Source organism: Ambystoma mexicanum, chromosome 9 (assembly GCF_040938575.1).
Source record: "Ambystoma mexicanum isolate Mex_15411 chromosome 9, UKY_AmexF1_1, whole genome shotgun sequence".
NCBI classification, from domain to species: Eukaryota; Metazoa; Chordata; class Amphibia; order Caudata; family Ambystomatidae; genus Ambystoma; species Ambystoma mexicanum.
In genome coordinates this window covers 624,500,038-624,517,043 of record NC_090931.1, presented here as the reverse complement: position 1 = coordinate 624,517,043, position 17,006 = coordinate 624,500,038, and the positions used below count along the sequence as shown (strand labels likewise).

The 17,006-nt window shown below is 45.2% G+C and overlaps 1 protein-coding gene across 4 annotated transcripts in view; it reads right to left on the bottom strand.

The window, feature by feature from the left end:
- FLOT2 (flotillin 2) overlaps positions 1–17,006 on the bottom strand; it is a 566,437-nt gene that overhangs the window by 332,074 nt on the left and 217,357 nt on the right. For 2 of the 4 annotated variants that reach the window (XM_069615304.1, XM_069615303.1), the window contains one exon: positions 227–317. The exons of the other annotated variants lie outside the window; for them this stretch is intronic. In XM_069615304.1, coding sequence (XP_069471405.1) covers positions 227–317 — 91 coding nt within the window. The remainder of the gene's footprint in view (positions 1–226; positions 318–17,006) is intronic. 4 annotated transcript variants of the gene reach the window in all.

The window sequence follows — 17,006 nt, the reverse complement described above, 5'->3', positions numbered from 1 at the left end:
GGCACAATAAAACAGCATTATGGGGTAGGGGTCGAGGGAATGGTACATTGTGTATGGCCATGTCCAACAATAACCAGAAGAAAACCTAAAAATTACTACAGAGGATGCTATGCTGTTCAAATAAAAACACATTCTACTGAAGCAGATGAGTACCGGATAGTGGAAGGAAGAAAATATGAAGAAACCAAGTCAAGCATGCATTCCCAAAATTAGGTTGTTACTGTACCTGCGCCACACCTGTGACAGTTAAAGCAACCCCCTCAGCCGTCTCTACGTCCTCACACCGGGGCTGTAACGTCATTATCTCTAAGGAAATCCTGCCAAAAAACGTAAAACATTTGCAGATGTCCTCGTAACACAAATCAGCATTTCAGCTCCCTCTCGCTTTCATCTCCATCGCCACTGCAGAGATCACCATCGGTAATGCACAGTCAAAAAAACCTTTTTAAATAATGGCAAAGGAATGCTGGGCAAATACACTTTGTGGTATTTAAGCAATGCTTCAACAACCTCAATCCATCTACAGAGATCAGAAAATGCCTTTTTCAGAGCATTAATATTTTTGCCTCAGACCTTTAAGTTTTAAAGGATAATGTTCCCGATTTGCTGTCGATATAGTTCAGTTTAACTTCCTGCCATAAAGTTAAATGTTACGTTTACTTTGATAAAAACAAAAACTTTACAACCACAAGTAATTTTCTGCAAGTACAATATGCATTCCTGAAAAGGACTACAAATTGACTAAATGTATTATCACACAACAAACGCGGCTCCTCCTCTCTGTAATGGCAGGGCAAACAGAAAACAATAGCCTGGAAGGTTGCCCACAACAATGCCATGAGTTAGGATTAATTCAAAACCTTAGAGCCATCACCAAGTGTGCGATGCCTAGCTTTATCCTTTTAAAAATAGTCCGCAAACTTCACAACAATCCCAAAAAGGTTAAAGAAAAATATCTAGTAATGGGAACCAAATAAATATACAGCACATGTGTGGGTTTCTTGCCTATTACTGCTTTCCGGCCGTTTCAAAGCACTACACAGGAAGAGGACAAAGGGAGGAACATTAAGTGGGGGAAGGGAAAGGATGAAAAATGGGGTGGTAGTGAAAATAAAAGAAGGGCCGGAAGTGAGTTAGAAGTTATGGAGCGCTGTGGGATAGAGGCACAAAAAGGTCCAAAGCATTCAAATGATCTCCTGCAGCCCCCGGAAGCCCAAGAGGCGCAGAAGAGAACCGCAATATCTGCGACATAGACAGAGCTCCTTGGGAGGTGAAACTTGATTAACTGCAACGGCCAGAAAAAGTGCTAGTCTAATTGCTGAATGATTTAGTCAGATTAGAATGGGTGGAGGTTAAAAAAAATGATGATTTAATTTTTCTTTTTTTATCTGGAGGTTGAGATAGAACTGGGAGCTGGAAGGTCACTGGAGGGGCTGGGAAAGGATGGGTATGTGCAAGTTAATCAGAGCGAACGGTTATGATTGAAGTGTTCCAATTTGGGGAGGCCCGCCAGGTGCGCTATTAGCCCCCCTCCACACCAGCTCGGGGGGAGTATTTCGTGGTCTCCCCCGAGCTGGCATGGTGTGAGAAAGTGTGGCAGGTACCCTCATGAAATGAAATATGCCCCGCTCTCGGGAGTGGAGGGCATTTAACAATAGGCCACTGCAGCTCTTATTGAAAAGTGTGGTGCCCTCCTCCCCACCTCATGACTAGGGGCCTGCAGGGCCACATTTTTGTTCTGCTGCCCTGGGTGCTGCAGCTTCTAAGGCCGGCCCTGTTTTTGGGTGCAGGCATTTGCCTGTATTTTTTCACCATATGGCAGGTGTGGGGATTGTTAGCTGGCACACCAGCAAAAGCGCTGGGTAAGATTTGATATGGATTCATGTGAGGCCCCTGCACTGTGCCCCTGTAGCATGAGGTCCGAGCCTGGAGAGACCGGTAAGTAGGGGGGGGAGACAAGGTTGATGTAGGTCAGTGAGGTGGTTCCCTGTAAAGACGGTCAGGGGCGGATAGGTTGCTCATTGCCGGAAAGGAAAGGGGGTAAGGGGGGGAGGGGGGCTGGTTGCAATGTGCCAATTCATAAACAGATTTGCTGAATGGCCTGGTGATGTCCTGGCCCAAAGCACCAGAACTGGGCGAGAATGCAGGGCTGGTGGTGGCTCTGTTGGTGTGGTGAGCAGACACCTGGCCTAGTAGGATCGTTGTCTGTCTTCCGTCTGTCCCCCCCTCCCTTGCTTTGTCGCGCATTGAAACACTTGTGTATGGGCGCGTTATAAATGCCATATCATATATCATATCACAATAGGAAAGGACCGCTTTGAAGCAGAGAGGGAGCGAGTTGTGAATAGCAGAAGTTGGGAAAGATGGAGCAGCAGCTAAGTGTTGTGGCATAATGGAAGCAGCAATGGAAGCATACTGAATCTTGGAATGGAGCTAATCACTGGCTGACATTTGAGGGATTGGGGCATCTCATACTCAAACCCCCATTGGTAGAAGCTCAGCCATGTCCTGAACACGGCACCCAGGTACTATTATGGGGGGGGAGCTGCTTACTGCACTATAAAGTCTCCAATAGAGGGACGCTCACTCGTGAGCCCAAGTCTGCTTTTGTGAACTAAAGCATGGCTAGCATTATTAGCAAAGGTATGGGCAGGGGTTAAGTCACATCTGGGGGATTCTTCACCTGGATGTTGGGGTGCTGGGTTTGGATTTGTGACTGCGTGGTGGGAGGGTGCATTGGACATGGAGAGGCCATTCACAGTTGAGTAAGGGCATGGTTCCCATCTAGAGTTAAATGACAGGCAGGCAAATTAGAAGCAATAACAGAGGCCTGTATAAATTAGGATTGTGTCATATGAAGAGTGAAGACATCAATGTAGCCAAATTGCAGGACTCTAATTTCTTCAAAGGGGAGCAAGAAGTGTTTGCTGAAGGATGGGATCAACATCACCATCATGCTTTGCATACCAGAATATTTATAGTGGGGACTGCCACCATTCATTGTTCCGTGTTTCGCATGAGGAGCGTGCAAGCAGATGAAACGATGAGACTTGTTCTGGTGAAACAGAAGATTATGTATAGCCAATGTTCACATGATAGAATTTTTGGAACGCTTGGTAATGACATCTGGTAGCGTATTTATTATTTTTGCAGGGACAGCAAGGGGGGGGGTGAATGTAGAGTTGAAAAGAAGAACCCTTACGTGAGGTGGGGCTTTATCTAGGTCAGCCTTTGTGATAGCGCGGTACTTGGATTTCTTTGACCTGACTTGCACCTGGAGGTTAAGACATGTGGAAAGCAAGTAGTTCTTCTCTTCCTTTTCCAGTTTGGACTAAGATTCACATTATTCCCCTATTAAAACACAGCAACTGCTACCCAGTCGGGAAGGCTAATTAAGATTGGATGATGCAGATTAACTCAGAAGAGCCCATCCTAAGAAGAGTCCTGACTCAGCATCCCCATGAAGTTCCTAGCAGGTCTCAAGTGCTTGCAGGAGGTCCGATGCAGGGATTTGCTCCCAGAGGCGGCAAGTTTAAAAATCCACACATTTCAAGTGCCCACATTTCTTTCCAGCTTTAGTGTCTTTAGAATCTGCCGATGTGTTGCTTCAGGATGCATGTATAAGTGCTTTGCCTTGGCGATTGTTTTGGCGTGGTTTCAAAACGGTGGGGAGTCATAATGTCGAAAAATAAATGTCGACAGACAAAAATGTTGACAAAATAATGTCGAAAAAAAAATGTCGACTTTCGGTTTTTTTAATTATATATTTATTTTAGGGGTTCGGGAGTAAAAAAAAGGGGAAAATAAAAAATTTTTAAAAAGGGGGTTGGGGGGAACCCCCCCATTTCGAAAAAAAAATGCATTGAAAAAAAAAGTCAACATTTTTTTTTCGACATTTTTTTTTCGACTTTTTGACTCGACATTTTTGTTGTCGACATTATGACTATAAACCTTTCAAAACATCCAGTGTCAACTTGGCACCCATGCATTGTGAATGGATTAAAAGATTGCGCTCGGTGTCCTGAAGCATCATGCACCGAAAGAAAAGCTTAGGTGCTACGAGGCTTGAGACTACTGCAGTGGTGATCTAGATGATTTGGCGCGGCATAAACTATCAAAGCGATTACAAAATGGACAATATTATTATTTTTTTAATTTTGTATTTATGTATTTTTTTATTTTTAGGAAGTTGCAATCATTGCAAATCCATCTGGCATGCAAACCCTCGCAGAGGTTTTTATGGAAAGGTTTCCAGGTGTACAAGTTGTAAAAATCGCCATTTCTCTTGTCTGCAAGTGTTTTGGAACACATTCTCTCCGGTTTCAAAACCATTGTCTCCACTTTAGCTCTGAAGGGTCCCTCAAGCAACAAGCCAATCTCGGGATGCACTGTTCAAGTTGTTGGCTTGTTACCTGAATTATTGCCTCCCTGCATCTCAGTCCTGTGAGTCTGCTTATGGTGGCATAAGAAGCTGTACAGCCAAGTGTGCCATAGCCCTATTGAACAGTAAAATCATAGTAACATAACAAAACACAAACGGTGGCAAACACACTGCAAACTTAAGTTTAGACATCTGGGCTTTCTCTCCCAACATACCCTTTTTGTTGCACAGCCTCTTCCACCTTTCATACTGTATACTGAACTTAGCCTGAACAGGTAGATCTGGCTATATAGTGTTACTTTACATGGCTATGTACTACTATACTACAATAGCCAATTCCAAGTAATGCACCATAATGTCTCAATGCGAATTAAAGTATAGAAGGAAATGACAGGAAACAACCCTTTCGAAATCGAGGTTCCAGGTTTTTCTCAATGTTGCTGTGCTTGGTCATCCACCCCATTCCCTTCTGTTACAAATATTCACGTTCAAACGAAGTCTGTTCTTTACTACAAAACTCTTGCTCCGGGTTTGGCAGTTGCAAAGACAAGTCTCATAAAAAAATATATTTAAGGATTTAATAATTGAATAGTTAACAGTAAATTAGCTACAACAGTCAGCCATATAAGAACACAATTAGAACATTAAGGTATCAGACCTGACACTATACAAATGAAAACGAAAACGTTAAGAAAAAAGGGTGTGTGGGGAGAAGAGGGCTAGTCATAAATCATTGAAAGCATTCCAGATGTCCTGGTCATTTTCATGTTGCTTGAATTGAAAGGACACTGCTGGAGAGAATCAACAGGCTATGAAGCCAGTCGTCAGCAGTGGGTTTAAAATCACTCTTCCAATGCTTCAAAATAAGCTTTTTAGCCACCATAAGGGCTCTTTAGACCCAGAAGAGCTTACCAGCAGACACATTAATGCAGGCCGGGAATAGACCCAGCAAATACAACCTAGGTGTACAAGGGAGGTAAAGACCCAACACAAGATCTATAGGTTGCAGGACTCTTCCCCACCCTCAAAACGACCACATTCTGACATAGCCAAAACATATGCAGAGTTGTACTGTGAGAGACCTGAAGGTGTCATCACTTTTTCTGCCCTGGTATCCTCTTCTTGGGTGGCCAGGGAAAGACCAGCGCCTTTGGATCCTAACCCTGGGGGTCGATATGAGAGGGAGGATCACCTAGATGAGACATGGTATCCCCCCATTTCGCTTTCACAACAAACCCCCCCACCCCCATCCCTAAATCCTTTACAGGCTTTTGTCTTCCCCTAAAAACATTCCTCAAACACACCAGTATACTACTGGGACGAAGAAGAGGACAACTAGAGCAACACATCCTCACTTTGTTAATGCAGACACATATCGACCCCAGCCAAGTGCTGAGACGAGGACAACAAGAGTAAAGCAGGACTATCGCTGTAGTGGTGAGCTGTCTAGTCCTTTTTGGAATAAGTATGGAGGCAGGAGTTTTAAAAGCCGGAATCAAGGTGGAAATATAGTCAGCTGTATGAGAACGCCCATGAACTGCTGGGTGCAGGCAGACCTCTCCAGTGTAGCGTTGAGGCAGGGGGAGCACTTGAGACCCGTGGAAAAGTGCAGAATTTATGCAGCAGGAAGCGAAAGTACCAGACACTGGAGGCCAGTGGCAAGCCGTATGAAGGAGGCCGGCGTGACCGAGGGAAACGATTGTATAGGTCCTTAGTCACAGAAGAAGCACTGGATGAGCGTAAGCTGCGGAAGTTCGCTGGGCAAAGATGCGAGGTACCACCCGGAGAGAAAGGAACAGGTCGAGGACCTTGTACAAAGCCATAAGTCCGACTGGTAAGTGCAATCAGAAGGGAAGTGCAGGGGGAGACCGGGCTGGCATGCAGACATATTCCTTTAATGCGTTATAGTTTAAAACTAAACCTTTCACAACTCGACATCAACAACTCGACATCAACAACATTAAAAACATCCATTACAATAAATGTAAATCAATGCATTGAAAAAAAGGAGGAAAGAGGAAGAGCTTACGGAATAATCATCAACAGTCGTCAAACTCAGGACCAACAAAAGTGGCCTCAATTGCCACAAAGCACTCCATAATTCATTCTGCCAATACAATTCACCTCCCATCATACGTTCAACACCTAAAAACGTTTTTTTTTAAAAATCACTACAAAATATCAATATACTAATACTCAAACTCCAATAGACAAAAAAATCCTCACAATTAAAACAATGTCTAGACATCAGGCCATTACAAGATTCAAAAATTAAACTCACTCACTAAAATACGACAGTCTAAAAATTTACACATTTGTCCATCGAATACAATTACACATTAAACACCCAACTATATATTCCAACTATAGATTAGAATAGATCCAAATCAGTGTGCGGATATTGGGGTTACCAAAAATTTGCAAATTTCCTTCTGGGAGAATTAGGTTAAGATATCTTAATGCAGCCAACAGTTTATCTCCTGAATTGGACAGCAAACAGTGCCACATCCTTTCCCAGCAGGTGATCAAGATTGTTGTCCTCCAACCCTCAAGCATTTGTAAATGACCGTTGCTCAAGGCGGTACAGACTATCATTAAATGTTTTAACGTGTCTGTGTCCCTATTTCAATAAGTCTCTCCTGCCGCTGAATTCTGGCTCTAGCTCCCAATAAGTCCAGAGTGGGGGAACAGGCTTCGCTTTATTTTCAATGGCACCCTTCATCATGCTCTAGAAAGGCGTTTTTCTAAATACACCTGTAACATATTTTGTGGCTTAATGTCAAATTGAAAGTGTTCAAACAGGCCCACCAACTTTTCTCCGTTAGCAATCCAGTGGTGTTCCTTCACCTATTTCTTAACCCCAAGTGCAAAGTGCATGAATTCTTCTTCGCAAGACTCGACTTTGGCTAATATCAACTGGGTAAATAGCAACCCATACCTTTAGAACCTTACAGGCACGGCCAATCCACAATTCATTGAGGGATATAAAAAGAGTACTCCAGGGTGGTACCAAAATGGATCTAAACAGCAGAAGACTTAGCCATTCAATGCGTACCTGTAAATAAACCAAGCTAAGTTTGTGACGGATTGCAGCATATTTACGGGGGACCCAGCACTTTCTTCCACATGCATGCTTCCAGCATGGTCCAATTCCAGTCCTCCTCCAAAATGTCTGCACCACGGATAGTTCTAGGCATGAATTTTTGATTTTACATTATTACTACTGATTTTACTGAGAACCTACCAAATTTCCTAACCAGGTTCCTCATCTGGGCAGCCATGCTTCCTGCCATGGCTTTCAACAATGTCGTCCAAGAAACCGGAGAGATCTTATACCGAAGGTAACCCCCCCCCCCCCTCAAGTATTTAAAACTTGAAACACCAAGGGATTGGTCACCAATAATCCAGTTATACCGGGTCCTTACCCTCCTTTTCCCAGGGTTCACCATCAGGACCTTAGATTTCGATATATTAAGGTCCAACTAAGTCTTTAAATTACCGGCTGACTGTCTCCAATGAGCACTGCAGCCCAATTGGCATATAGTCCTCAAGCACCAATTGTCTGCATAGAGAAGATAGTGGACCACAAGGGATCCCAATTTTGGGGGGATTCGCTCCAATGCCTCTTAAGCCATCAATGATGTCAGCTATATACATGTTGAACAGAAAGGGGGCCATTACACACCCCTGACGCAATCCTCGTTTTGTTTGAACCCAGTGTTCATTGGTGAAACAATTTTATCTGCACCCTAGTGCACATGAAGTGCCTCTAGCATAGACAATAGCAGGGATGGACAACCATTTGTACACATTTTACTCCATGACCTAGTTTTATTGATGCAATCAAAAGCCTTGCTAATGTCCAAAAAGGCAAAGTAAATCTGTTACTTTGACTCCACCGACTGGCTAATTAACAGCCTTAAAACTAGGCAATTCAACTAGGTGTTCGTGCCTCTTTTAACCCCCATTCCCCCCACGACTGATTCAAGTCTATCAAGTCCAGGCACTGTTTCTTTTTCCCAGGCATGGAGCACCCTCAAACATTTTGAAAAGATTTTATAGGAGGCATCCAGCAGAGATATAGGCTGATAGTTATTCAGATTCAGCGGATCTCCACCTTTGAAAATGACCACAATTATCGCGTTCAGCCAGGAAGGTTGATAGATTGACCGTCCCATGATTTTATTGAACAGTTCCAGCGGAACCCTTGCCCAAAGTGAAGGATTTGATTTAAATGTCATTTGAAAGGCCATCAGGACCAGGCACATTTGAACTCTTCGCTTTGAGAATTGCACTGTGAACATCATCTATATTATTGTCAAAGGTGTTTTATTTTGGAACATCTTAAAGTGACCTAGCCAGTGCAATTTACATCATTCCTATTTGATAAAGTGCCTCAAAATGACCCACCCAAACCAACGCATCGATCGGTTGGGTTTGCATCAAGACGTGATTATCTACTGATTTCAGCAAATACCAGAAACACGGCCCACTCCCGATTGGAGAGTGCTCAACATTACTCCAGCATCAAGTTGATATAGTATGTCGATATGTCTTAAGCCAGTTTCTGTAAACCTAGTGTGCCAAATCTATGTTGATAATTGCCCACAACTTGGGCCTTGTCCAGTTTCCTTACCAAAGCCAACCCTCTCATCAGGTACTGGATTAGGGATACCAAATTAATTGGATCCATCTTCTCAAATGTACCCTCTTCATACCAATCCTCCACTGTGGCGTTCAGTCTACTTGAGAGAGTGGGTCGCCAAAGGACTACATGGTCTCTTCCCCTTATTGCTAAACCAACACTATGGGTTTTTCTTGCATCTACTTCGTTCATCAGGTGTAACTTTGATAACTTGATGATCACTTTCTTTGCTTGAAGCTACCAGCAGAGTTTCACATCTAGAGGCCAAATCAATCGACATAAATACATTATCTAAAGTAGAGTCTCCCACCGAGCTACCCCAGGTGTAACATGCTGGGATGTCACCCTTTAAACTCCCACTTGGGAGTGACAGTTCCCAGAGTTCCAAAGTAGACCAGATTACTTGCCCTCTTTCCTTTGACATCGCGGCCTTTCTTCCACCCTTCATATTATAGTAATGCTGATCTAGGGAGTCTGTTTCAGGTCACCCAGTATTAAAATAATGTTTTTGTTCCCCTACAAGTTTCCATGAACGACTGCACAGTAGTCACTCCTGGATGAAAATAAACATTCAAGACAATGCATGATGACTTTAGGGCTGACCCTCGCACAGACTACTCAAGTGACGCCCAAAATATCATCTCTTCCCAACTCCAAATTGATCATCTTAATACCATTTGCAGGACGGAGTGCACATACCAGCCCTCCATAAGGACGCCCTCGTAAGCCCTTATGTCAGGGTTCTGCAAACTGCAGTTCACCAGATGTTTTGGACTACAATTACCAGCAGTTCTAGGTAACCTAGTCGATGGTGAGGAATCATGGGAATAGTAGTCCAAAACATCTGGAGAGCCACAGGATGCAGACCACTGCCTTATGTGCTTGTTCAAAGCGCACGTCAAACCCATCCAATATCGGGATGTCTGTAAGCCACGTCTCTTGAGGGCAAATTAAAATCAGCAGTGTCCCACAAACGGTAGTTTGATCTCAAGTCTTGAGATCTGTGTGTATTCCAGATTTCACTTGGCTCCCAGTCTTGTGTCTCTCTCCCCCCCTGAACATGCAGTGTGCCATTCACCCAAGTGGTCATTTGGCCTTTCTGAATTTACTGTAACTAGCAGGGGCTCTTGGACAAATGAAAGATTAGACCCATATCGATTTTGGCTGTGTGGAAAGATCTATATGAGCTGAGGCATCAGTTATTAGGTAGCCTGGCTGTCTAAGTGTAGGGCCCTCCCGTAGGAGCAGGTCTTTAACCAGTTCAGAATAGAACCCAAGTCTCACCAGATCGACTCTGTTCCCATCAGTAAATTGTACCTGGGATAAATCTTTGGTGGTGAAGTACTTCAAAATTGGCAATTCCCCAAAAAGAGTTAAAACATAACACCTGTTTAACGGAAAAGAACCATGAACAGCAAAAATATGTTCCAAGGTAACATTTTAGAGCGCCCCACCTCAGACCTTCAACTGATTCTGCACCAGCCTAAAGACCAGCAAGGAAGTCATCCACTCGCAGCAGTCTTCAATAATAGGTTTTTTGATCTGGTTGAACTTTGACCTCAGCCACAGTTTTAGATACTTCAGTTAGCAGATTAATAATCTTCCCTCTTCGGTCCTCCAATGTGATGAGCAGAGGAAAGACTTTCTGGAATGCTTGCTTGTTGGATGATTGGTTTAAAGGGTATAGCACTTGGATTGAGCAGAGAAGGCCCAGCTAATTGTTCCGTGAACTCGTCGGTTACCGGATATGTCCCTACTCTGCAATCATCACGCTCGTCTGTGCTTATCAAAAAGTCCAAGTTCTCTTTGTTGGCTGTAGCTTGATATAGAACAGACATTGGAACTTCAAGATTAGGGAGATTTACTGCACTGGTTTAAAAAATGAATAAATAAAATAGTAATAAGCCCTTTAGAAAGCTTATTGATGGTACTTTGACAGGCCCGTACTCAATGAAGATGCCTCTTGCTGTGATGTAAAGAGTGCATTACTGGTCCCTGCAACTCCCTCCTCTGACCTTCCCATTACAGCTTTAAGATCTGACATGGAGGCTACATTAGAAGCCACAATTAGACCATCTGTACCTCTAAGGGAACAGAGGAACTTTCTTGAGCCCTTTTTGTTTTTCTGCTGAACTTAATATTCTTAGTTTTCTTCCTCCCTTTCTGTTCCTGAAATGGTCGAGTTTGTGGAGGAATTATCTACATCTATAACATCTCCTTAGGGTTCGGGAGCAAAGCCCTATCCTCCATTATCTCAGCAAAGTTTCAGCAGAACATGTCATTTTGTCAAATAAAGTGGGGAATAGTCAGTAAGCCTCACTGATGCAGGTCTATGTAGTGAGACGTCCTCCTGCATGTCCCAAATCGGGCTATTTGACAATCATGCCCCATGTGACAGGCGGACCCGTTTGGCAAGTTTGTGCCGCACTGCTGGGGCCAAGATTGACGCATCTGAAATTAAATCAACATTTCTGCAGTTATCCAAGTCCTCAAAAAATCTATGTGCTCTAATGAGCATGATGCATCAGTGTTGTCGATCTTTACCGGTGGAGACACAGGAAATGTCCAACAGGATAACCGCCTGCTCTGGCGGGTTAATTACCCCACCCAAATCGGTGCCATTACCTTTCATTTCCATCACCACCTCTGCCATTGTTCGCTTCTGTGCAAGATTGTCATTCAAGTGTACTGTAGGTGGCGAGTTTAATCCACGCTGTTGCGCTTTGTTTTTCCTCATTTTGTTATTTGGTTAAGCGGTACACTTTTTGACAGTGCTGCTGCGTCACAGCCCGTATACCATAGGCTGCCTAACCTCTACAAGTAACTCTTTACAAAGTAGCCACACTCGGCCATGCAAAAGGTCAAGGTCATTAAATCCACAACCAGTGTTTCATGCCTTACCTTACTGTAGTTTGCCAGAATTCAGGGGAAGACACTCTGCCTTATTCCGCAGGCAGACATATAAACCAAGTAATGGACAAGGATTTAAATGAAATCACACATTGCTATTTGAATGAAAGCAGATATAAGGCCATTTGAATACTGACAGGAATGAAAGCAAGCTGTGAACACTCTTGAAACCGAGAGGAGTGAAAGGAAGGTTATGAACTGTTACGAAACGAACTGCATTATACGAGAAACCAAGCATTGGCAATAGCCAAATTAAAAGGAACTATATTACCTGGAAATCCAGCAATAACCAAATCTAAGAGAGTTGAAGGAACTATACGTTACAAGGAAACAAGCGTTGGCAAGAGACCATAAGCAAGTGTAACAAGTGCATGTTGGCCAACCAAGGCACGATACAGTGTCAGGAGTGTGTGACGTGAATGAAGCAAGCATAACTGTTAAGGAGAAGAAATGGACTGGTATTGATGGAAAAGCAGTCAAGCAAGGGTACTGGTTGCGTGAGCTGTAATGGGTGAACTATGTGGTCCGACAACTGCCCGTAGCCCGGGTGCCCCTGAATGGAAAAGCCACTGAAAATATCCATTAAGAAGCTTGTGTTTTGCAATAACATTTTAGGTGATTTTGAAGTCAAGTGCTATTTTAAAAGCTGGAAGATTTGAACCCTTGCTGAAGGGAACCCTTGTGCTTTATGAACTGTTCTGAACTTGGGGAATGGGAAGCTGATTGCAAGCCAAGAGTGAAGAAGCTATGAACTTTATTTTGAACAATTTACATTGTTGATGCTGCCATGCCTACACATTGTACGCAGTTCAATGTGAGAGCAAGTATAGGGTTTTGACACAGACAGAATTCCTATGGACTAACCGACGCATACTATCCTTAGTTTTCATTAGGAGGCTAAATCCCACCTTAGATTAGGGAAAGTTGGACATTACGCCATCCTGCCATTTGAGTTAATAAAACTTTGTTAAATGAAATTTAACCGGTTGTCCTTGTCCGTCTCATGATGCCTTCACAGTACCCACTTCCTTTTTGCAATTCCCGCAAAGATGATCTTGCCCTTACTTACAGGACCAAATCTTCCCTGGGGAATCAGTAAATATCATCCCAACGTGCTATGAAAACCATTACGGCACTGATCTGGCACATTATAAAAGCAGATTAACAACTTGAGAGAAGGGCCCTGCAATCCATTCAATGCAACATGGTGTAAGACATCATGCAGGCACAACATCACTGATACCTAAATGCCTTAAATGGCATAAGGGACAACAGGACTACACAATGTAGGCTTCTTTGCCTGCATTGTGTGGAAGGGAGAGGCAAAAATGTCTGCAACTTTATAAAAAAAATGGTACATCATGTCAAGCAAGATGGCCACTAAATAGAGCTCTTTGGCTGCCTTTAAAACGTGCCAATATGAAGGATCCAATTTAGTGATTATTTGCCCATTAGGACATGACATAAGACAGTGGAAAAAAAGGTTTCAACCTGAAGTCTACAAAGGCTGTGAATGCTAATAATTGGGCATCATTTACTATACTAATGAAGAATCTCCCTAATACAAAGTCCATTACACAGCACATATCTGAATGCGGAAACCACAACTATTTCACGACTCATTTTAATTCTAGCATAAATGTAACAATATGTAAAGTGAGTTATGCCTACTGGGTGCACCCAAGGGACCCCCGGGCAAACTGTTTCACAGCCCTACCATAGGATATACATGGAAAATACCTTCTTACAACCCAATATTTTACAATTTTGTATTCAGTATCAAAAACATGCTAAACCGTGTAAACCAAGTTCATTACAGAAGACCTATCCGACTCATATTCAAAGACCCTCAATCTAACATAATGTGCTTGATGCACCTCATTTAGACCTACATTCAAAGAGGCCAGTAGGCAAATGTGGGAATCTAAGAGAAGAGGAGGCATGCGTTTGATGATGGGGCAGAGGCAACATAAAAGCAAAGGAGAATGTTGGGTGTGTACTTTGTACAATAACAAACCAAAAGGCCTGTTGGGCAAAAAACGCATTTCCTCTCTAATCGCCAAACATTCAAAATGCAACCAGAAAACAATTCCATCTACTTACAAACCTGTAAACCTAGGTAAATGTCACTGAAAATGTACTAAGGAACACGTTACTTGCCTGCAACTGTTTCTCCAGCATGGGTCTGGCATGGATTCACATGCTCATGAATATTCCCCGTCAGGCTGGGAATCCTCAGTAAGGAAATAAAATCAGTATCAGTTTCGTTTATGATCTGTCTTTCTAAGTAGTTACCAATCACTGGTCTCTGGGTCATACTGCCCCCAGCCAATGACTGCCCTCTCCCTTAGCCCCGCACCTGGCAGCCATCCTCATATTTGGTAATATGTAAAGTGGCAATATGACCAAGTGAAGAGCCGCAGAGGAGTTGGAGGGAGGGTTTTCATGTGAATCCATGCCAGACCCATGCTGGAGAACAACAGTTACAGGTAAGTAGCTTGTTCCTTCTCCAGCATGGGGTCTGCATGGATTCACATGCATATAAGAATACATAGCAGTACACACATGCACAACCATGGGAGGTGGCAAGGCTCAACATTAAGCATTACATAAAACTCAAAATTAAGCATCTCTTACCTCCTCACCAGGCTCACCTTAAGCGAACAGGTTGCGCAGCACTGCCTGGCCGACTCTGGACTCCTCCCTGGAATCCTGGTCGACGCAGTAGAATCTCGTGAAGGTGTGCGTCGACCTCCACGTAGCAGCCCTGCAGATGTCCAGCAGGGGCACACCAGACAAGAACGCTGTGGTAGCAGCGATCGCTCTGGTAGAATGGGCTCTCAGAAGGCCGGGCAACAGTCGGTTTGCCAACCGATGACAGTGCATGATGCAGCCAGACAGCCATCTGGAAATGGAAGCCTTTGAGAGACCCTTCCCATGGTTCACAGGTCCAAAGTTCACAAAGAGCTTTGATGTCTTCCGAAAAACTCTTCGTTCGGTCCACGTAGAACTTCAGACTGGTAACACCAAGGTCTCATTGAGATGGAAGTCTGACGGCACCTTGGGCATGAAGGAGGGGTGCGTCCTCAGCACCACCCTCGTCTCGTGGAATGTCAAGTATGGAGGCTTGCAGGAAAGGGCCTGAAACTCTCCCGCGCATCGTGCAGAGGTGATGGCCACAAGGATCGCCGTCTTCCACGACAGAAACTTCAACGGATCCGAGTGCAAGGGCTCGAATGGTGGGCCCATGAGCCTCGTCAGCACTACGTTGATTTCCCACGGCGGGGATGGAGTCTTCACCGGCGGGAACGATCAGAAAAGTCCTTTCATAAACTCCTTCACCAGGCGATGAGACCACAGGGACGACCGTCCTGCAGTTCTGGTATATCAGGAAATCGCTGCCAGATGTATCTTGATGGAAGCGTGCGCTAGTCCAGCTTTGGCAAGCGACAGTAAGTACGGTAGCACTTGAGGGGCTGTAATCCGTAGAGGGTTAATCTTCTGTGCACGGCACCAGACAGAGAACCTCTTCCACTTGTGTCCGTAGCACTTGAGAGTTGAGGACGCCCTGGCCTTTGCAAGAACCTCTCTGCAGTCAGTCGGGATATCGTACCCTCCGAACTCTAGTGTTGCAGGAGCCAGCCCTGCAAGTTCAGCGACTCCGGGTCGTGATGAAGAAAGGCGCCTCCTTCTCTGGAGAGAAGATCTGCGTCCGTCGACAGTTTGACTGGTGGGGACGCTGACAAGTCCAGAAGGTCCGGGAACCATATCTGTCTCGGCCACCTCGGTGCGACGAGGATCATCCTGCACCGGAACCTCTTGATTTGGTTGATGAGCCTGAGCAGCAACGGGAGGCACGCATACAGGAACAGACCGTCCCAGGGGAACGAGAAAGCATCGCCCATGCTCCTCGGCTAGGGAAACCTGCTGCCGAATCTCTGGCACTTGGAGTTCATCGCCGTCGCGAACAGGTCGATTTGGGGTTTGCCCCAGCGCTGGAAGAGATGATCTACTTGACCCTGGCGTAGTTCCCACTCGTAGCACGAGCACAGCTCCCTGCTGTGTGAGTCGGCAATAGTGCTTTTTATCCCTGCCAGATAAAAAGGCACCAGAAACATCCCCTGGGCAACGACCCATTGCCACAGATCCTGGGCTTCCTTGGACAGGGCTGGGGATCTGGTTCCTCCCTGCTTCCGGATGTAGAACATCGTGGTGGTGTTGTCGGTGAAGATCCTCACCACCTTGCCCTTGAGGGACGGAGGAATGACTTGAGGGCCCAGAACACTGCTCGGAGCTCCAGTATGTTGATGTGGAGCGGCCTCTCCTCCGGGAGCCACAGGCCTCTCGCGTGAAGATCTCCGGTGTGCGCTCCCCACCCCTCCAGGGAGGCATCCCTCGTCACCGTCACCCGGTATGCTGGAGTCTGAAAATCCGTGCCTGCGGCGAGATGCGCGCGGGTCATCCACCATCGAATTGCATGGCGGGATGCTTTGTTGAGCGAAATCTTGACCTCGAAGCTGTCCGTCGCTTGCGTCCAACGGGCGTCAAGGAACTCCTACAGAGGGCGCATGCGAAGCCTGCATAGGTGCACCAGATAGATGCAAGAGGACATCATCCCAAGAAGGGACTTGATAGACCTCACTCTGGCCACGTCCGTGGCCAGCAGACGCCGTACCTTGCCCAGGATGGCCTGCGTTCTTTCCTCCGACGGCGAGGCCAACTACGCTACTGTATCGAGTTTGGCTCCCAGAAACAGCGCGACCTGTGACGGAACCAGGTGGGATTTGGGGAAGTTGATGGAGAATCCCAGGTCCGTGAGCAGCCGGACGTCTTTGCTGTGTGTTCTACGGCGAGTTCCCTTGTGCCTGCTCAGATGAGCCAGTCGTCCAGGTAGGGGTAGACATGGATCCCCTGCAGGCGCAGCCGCGCCGCCATTGGTGCTAGGCACTTGGTGAACACCCTGGGCGCCGACTTCAATCCAAATGGGAGGGCCTTGCACTGGTAGTGCCGCCCTTGGACTACGAACCTGAGAAACTTTTGGTGTCCTTTTAGGATGGGGATGTGAAAGTA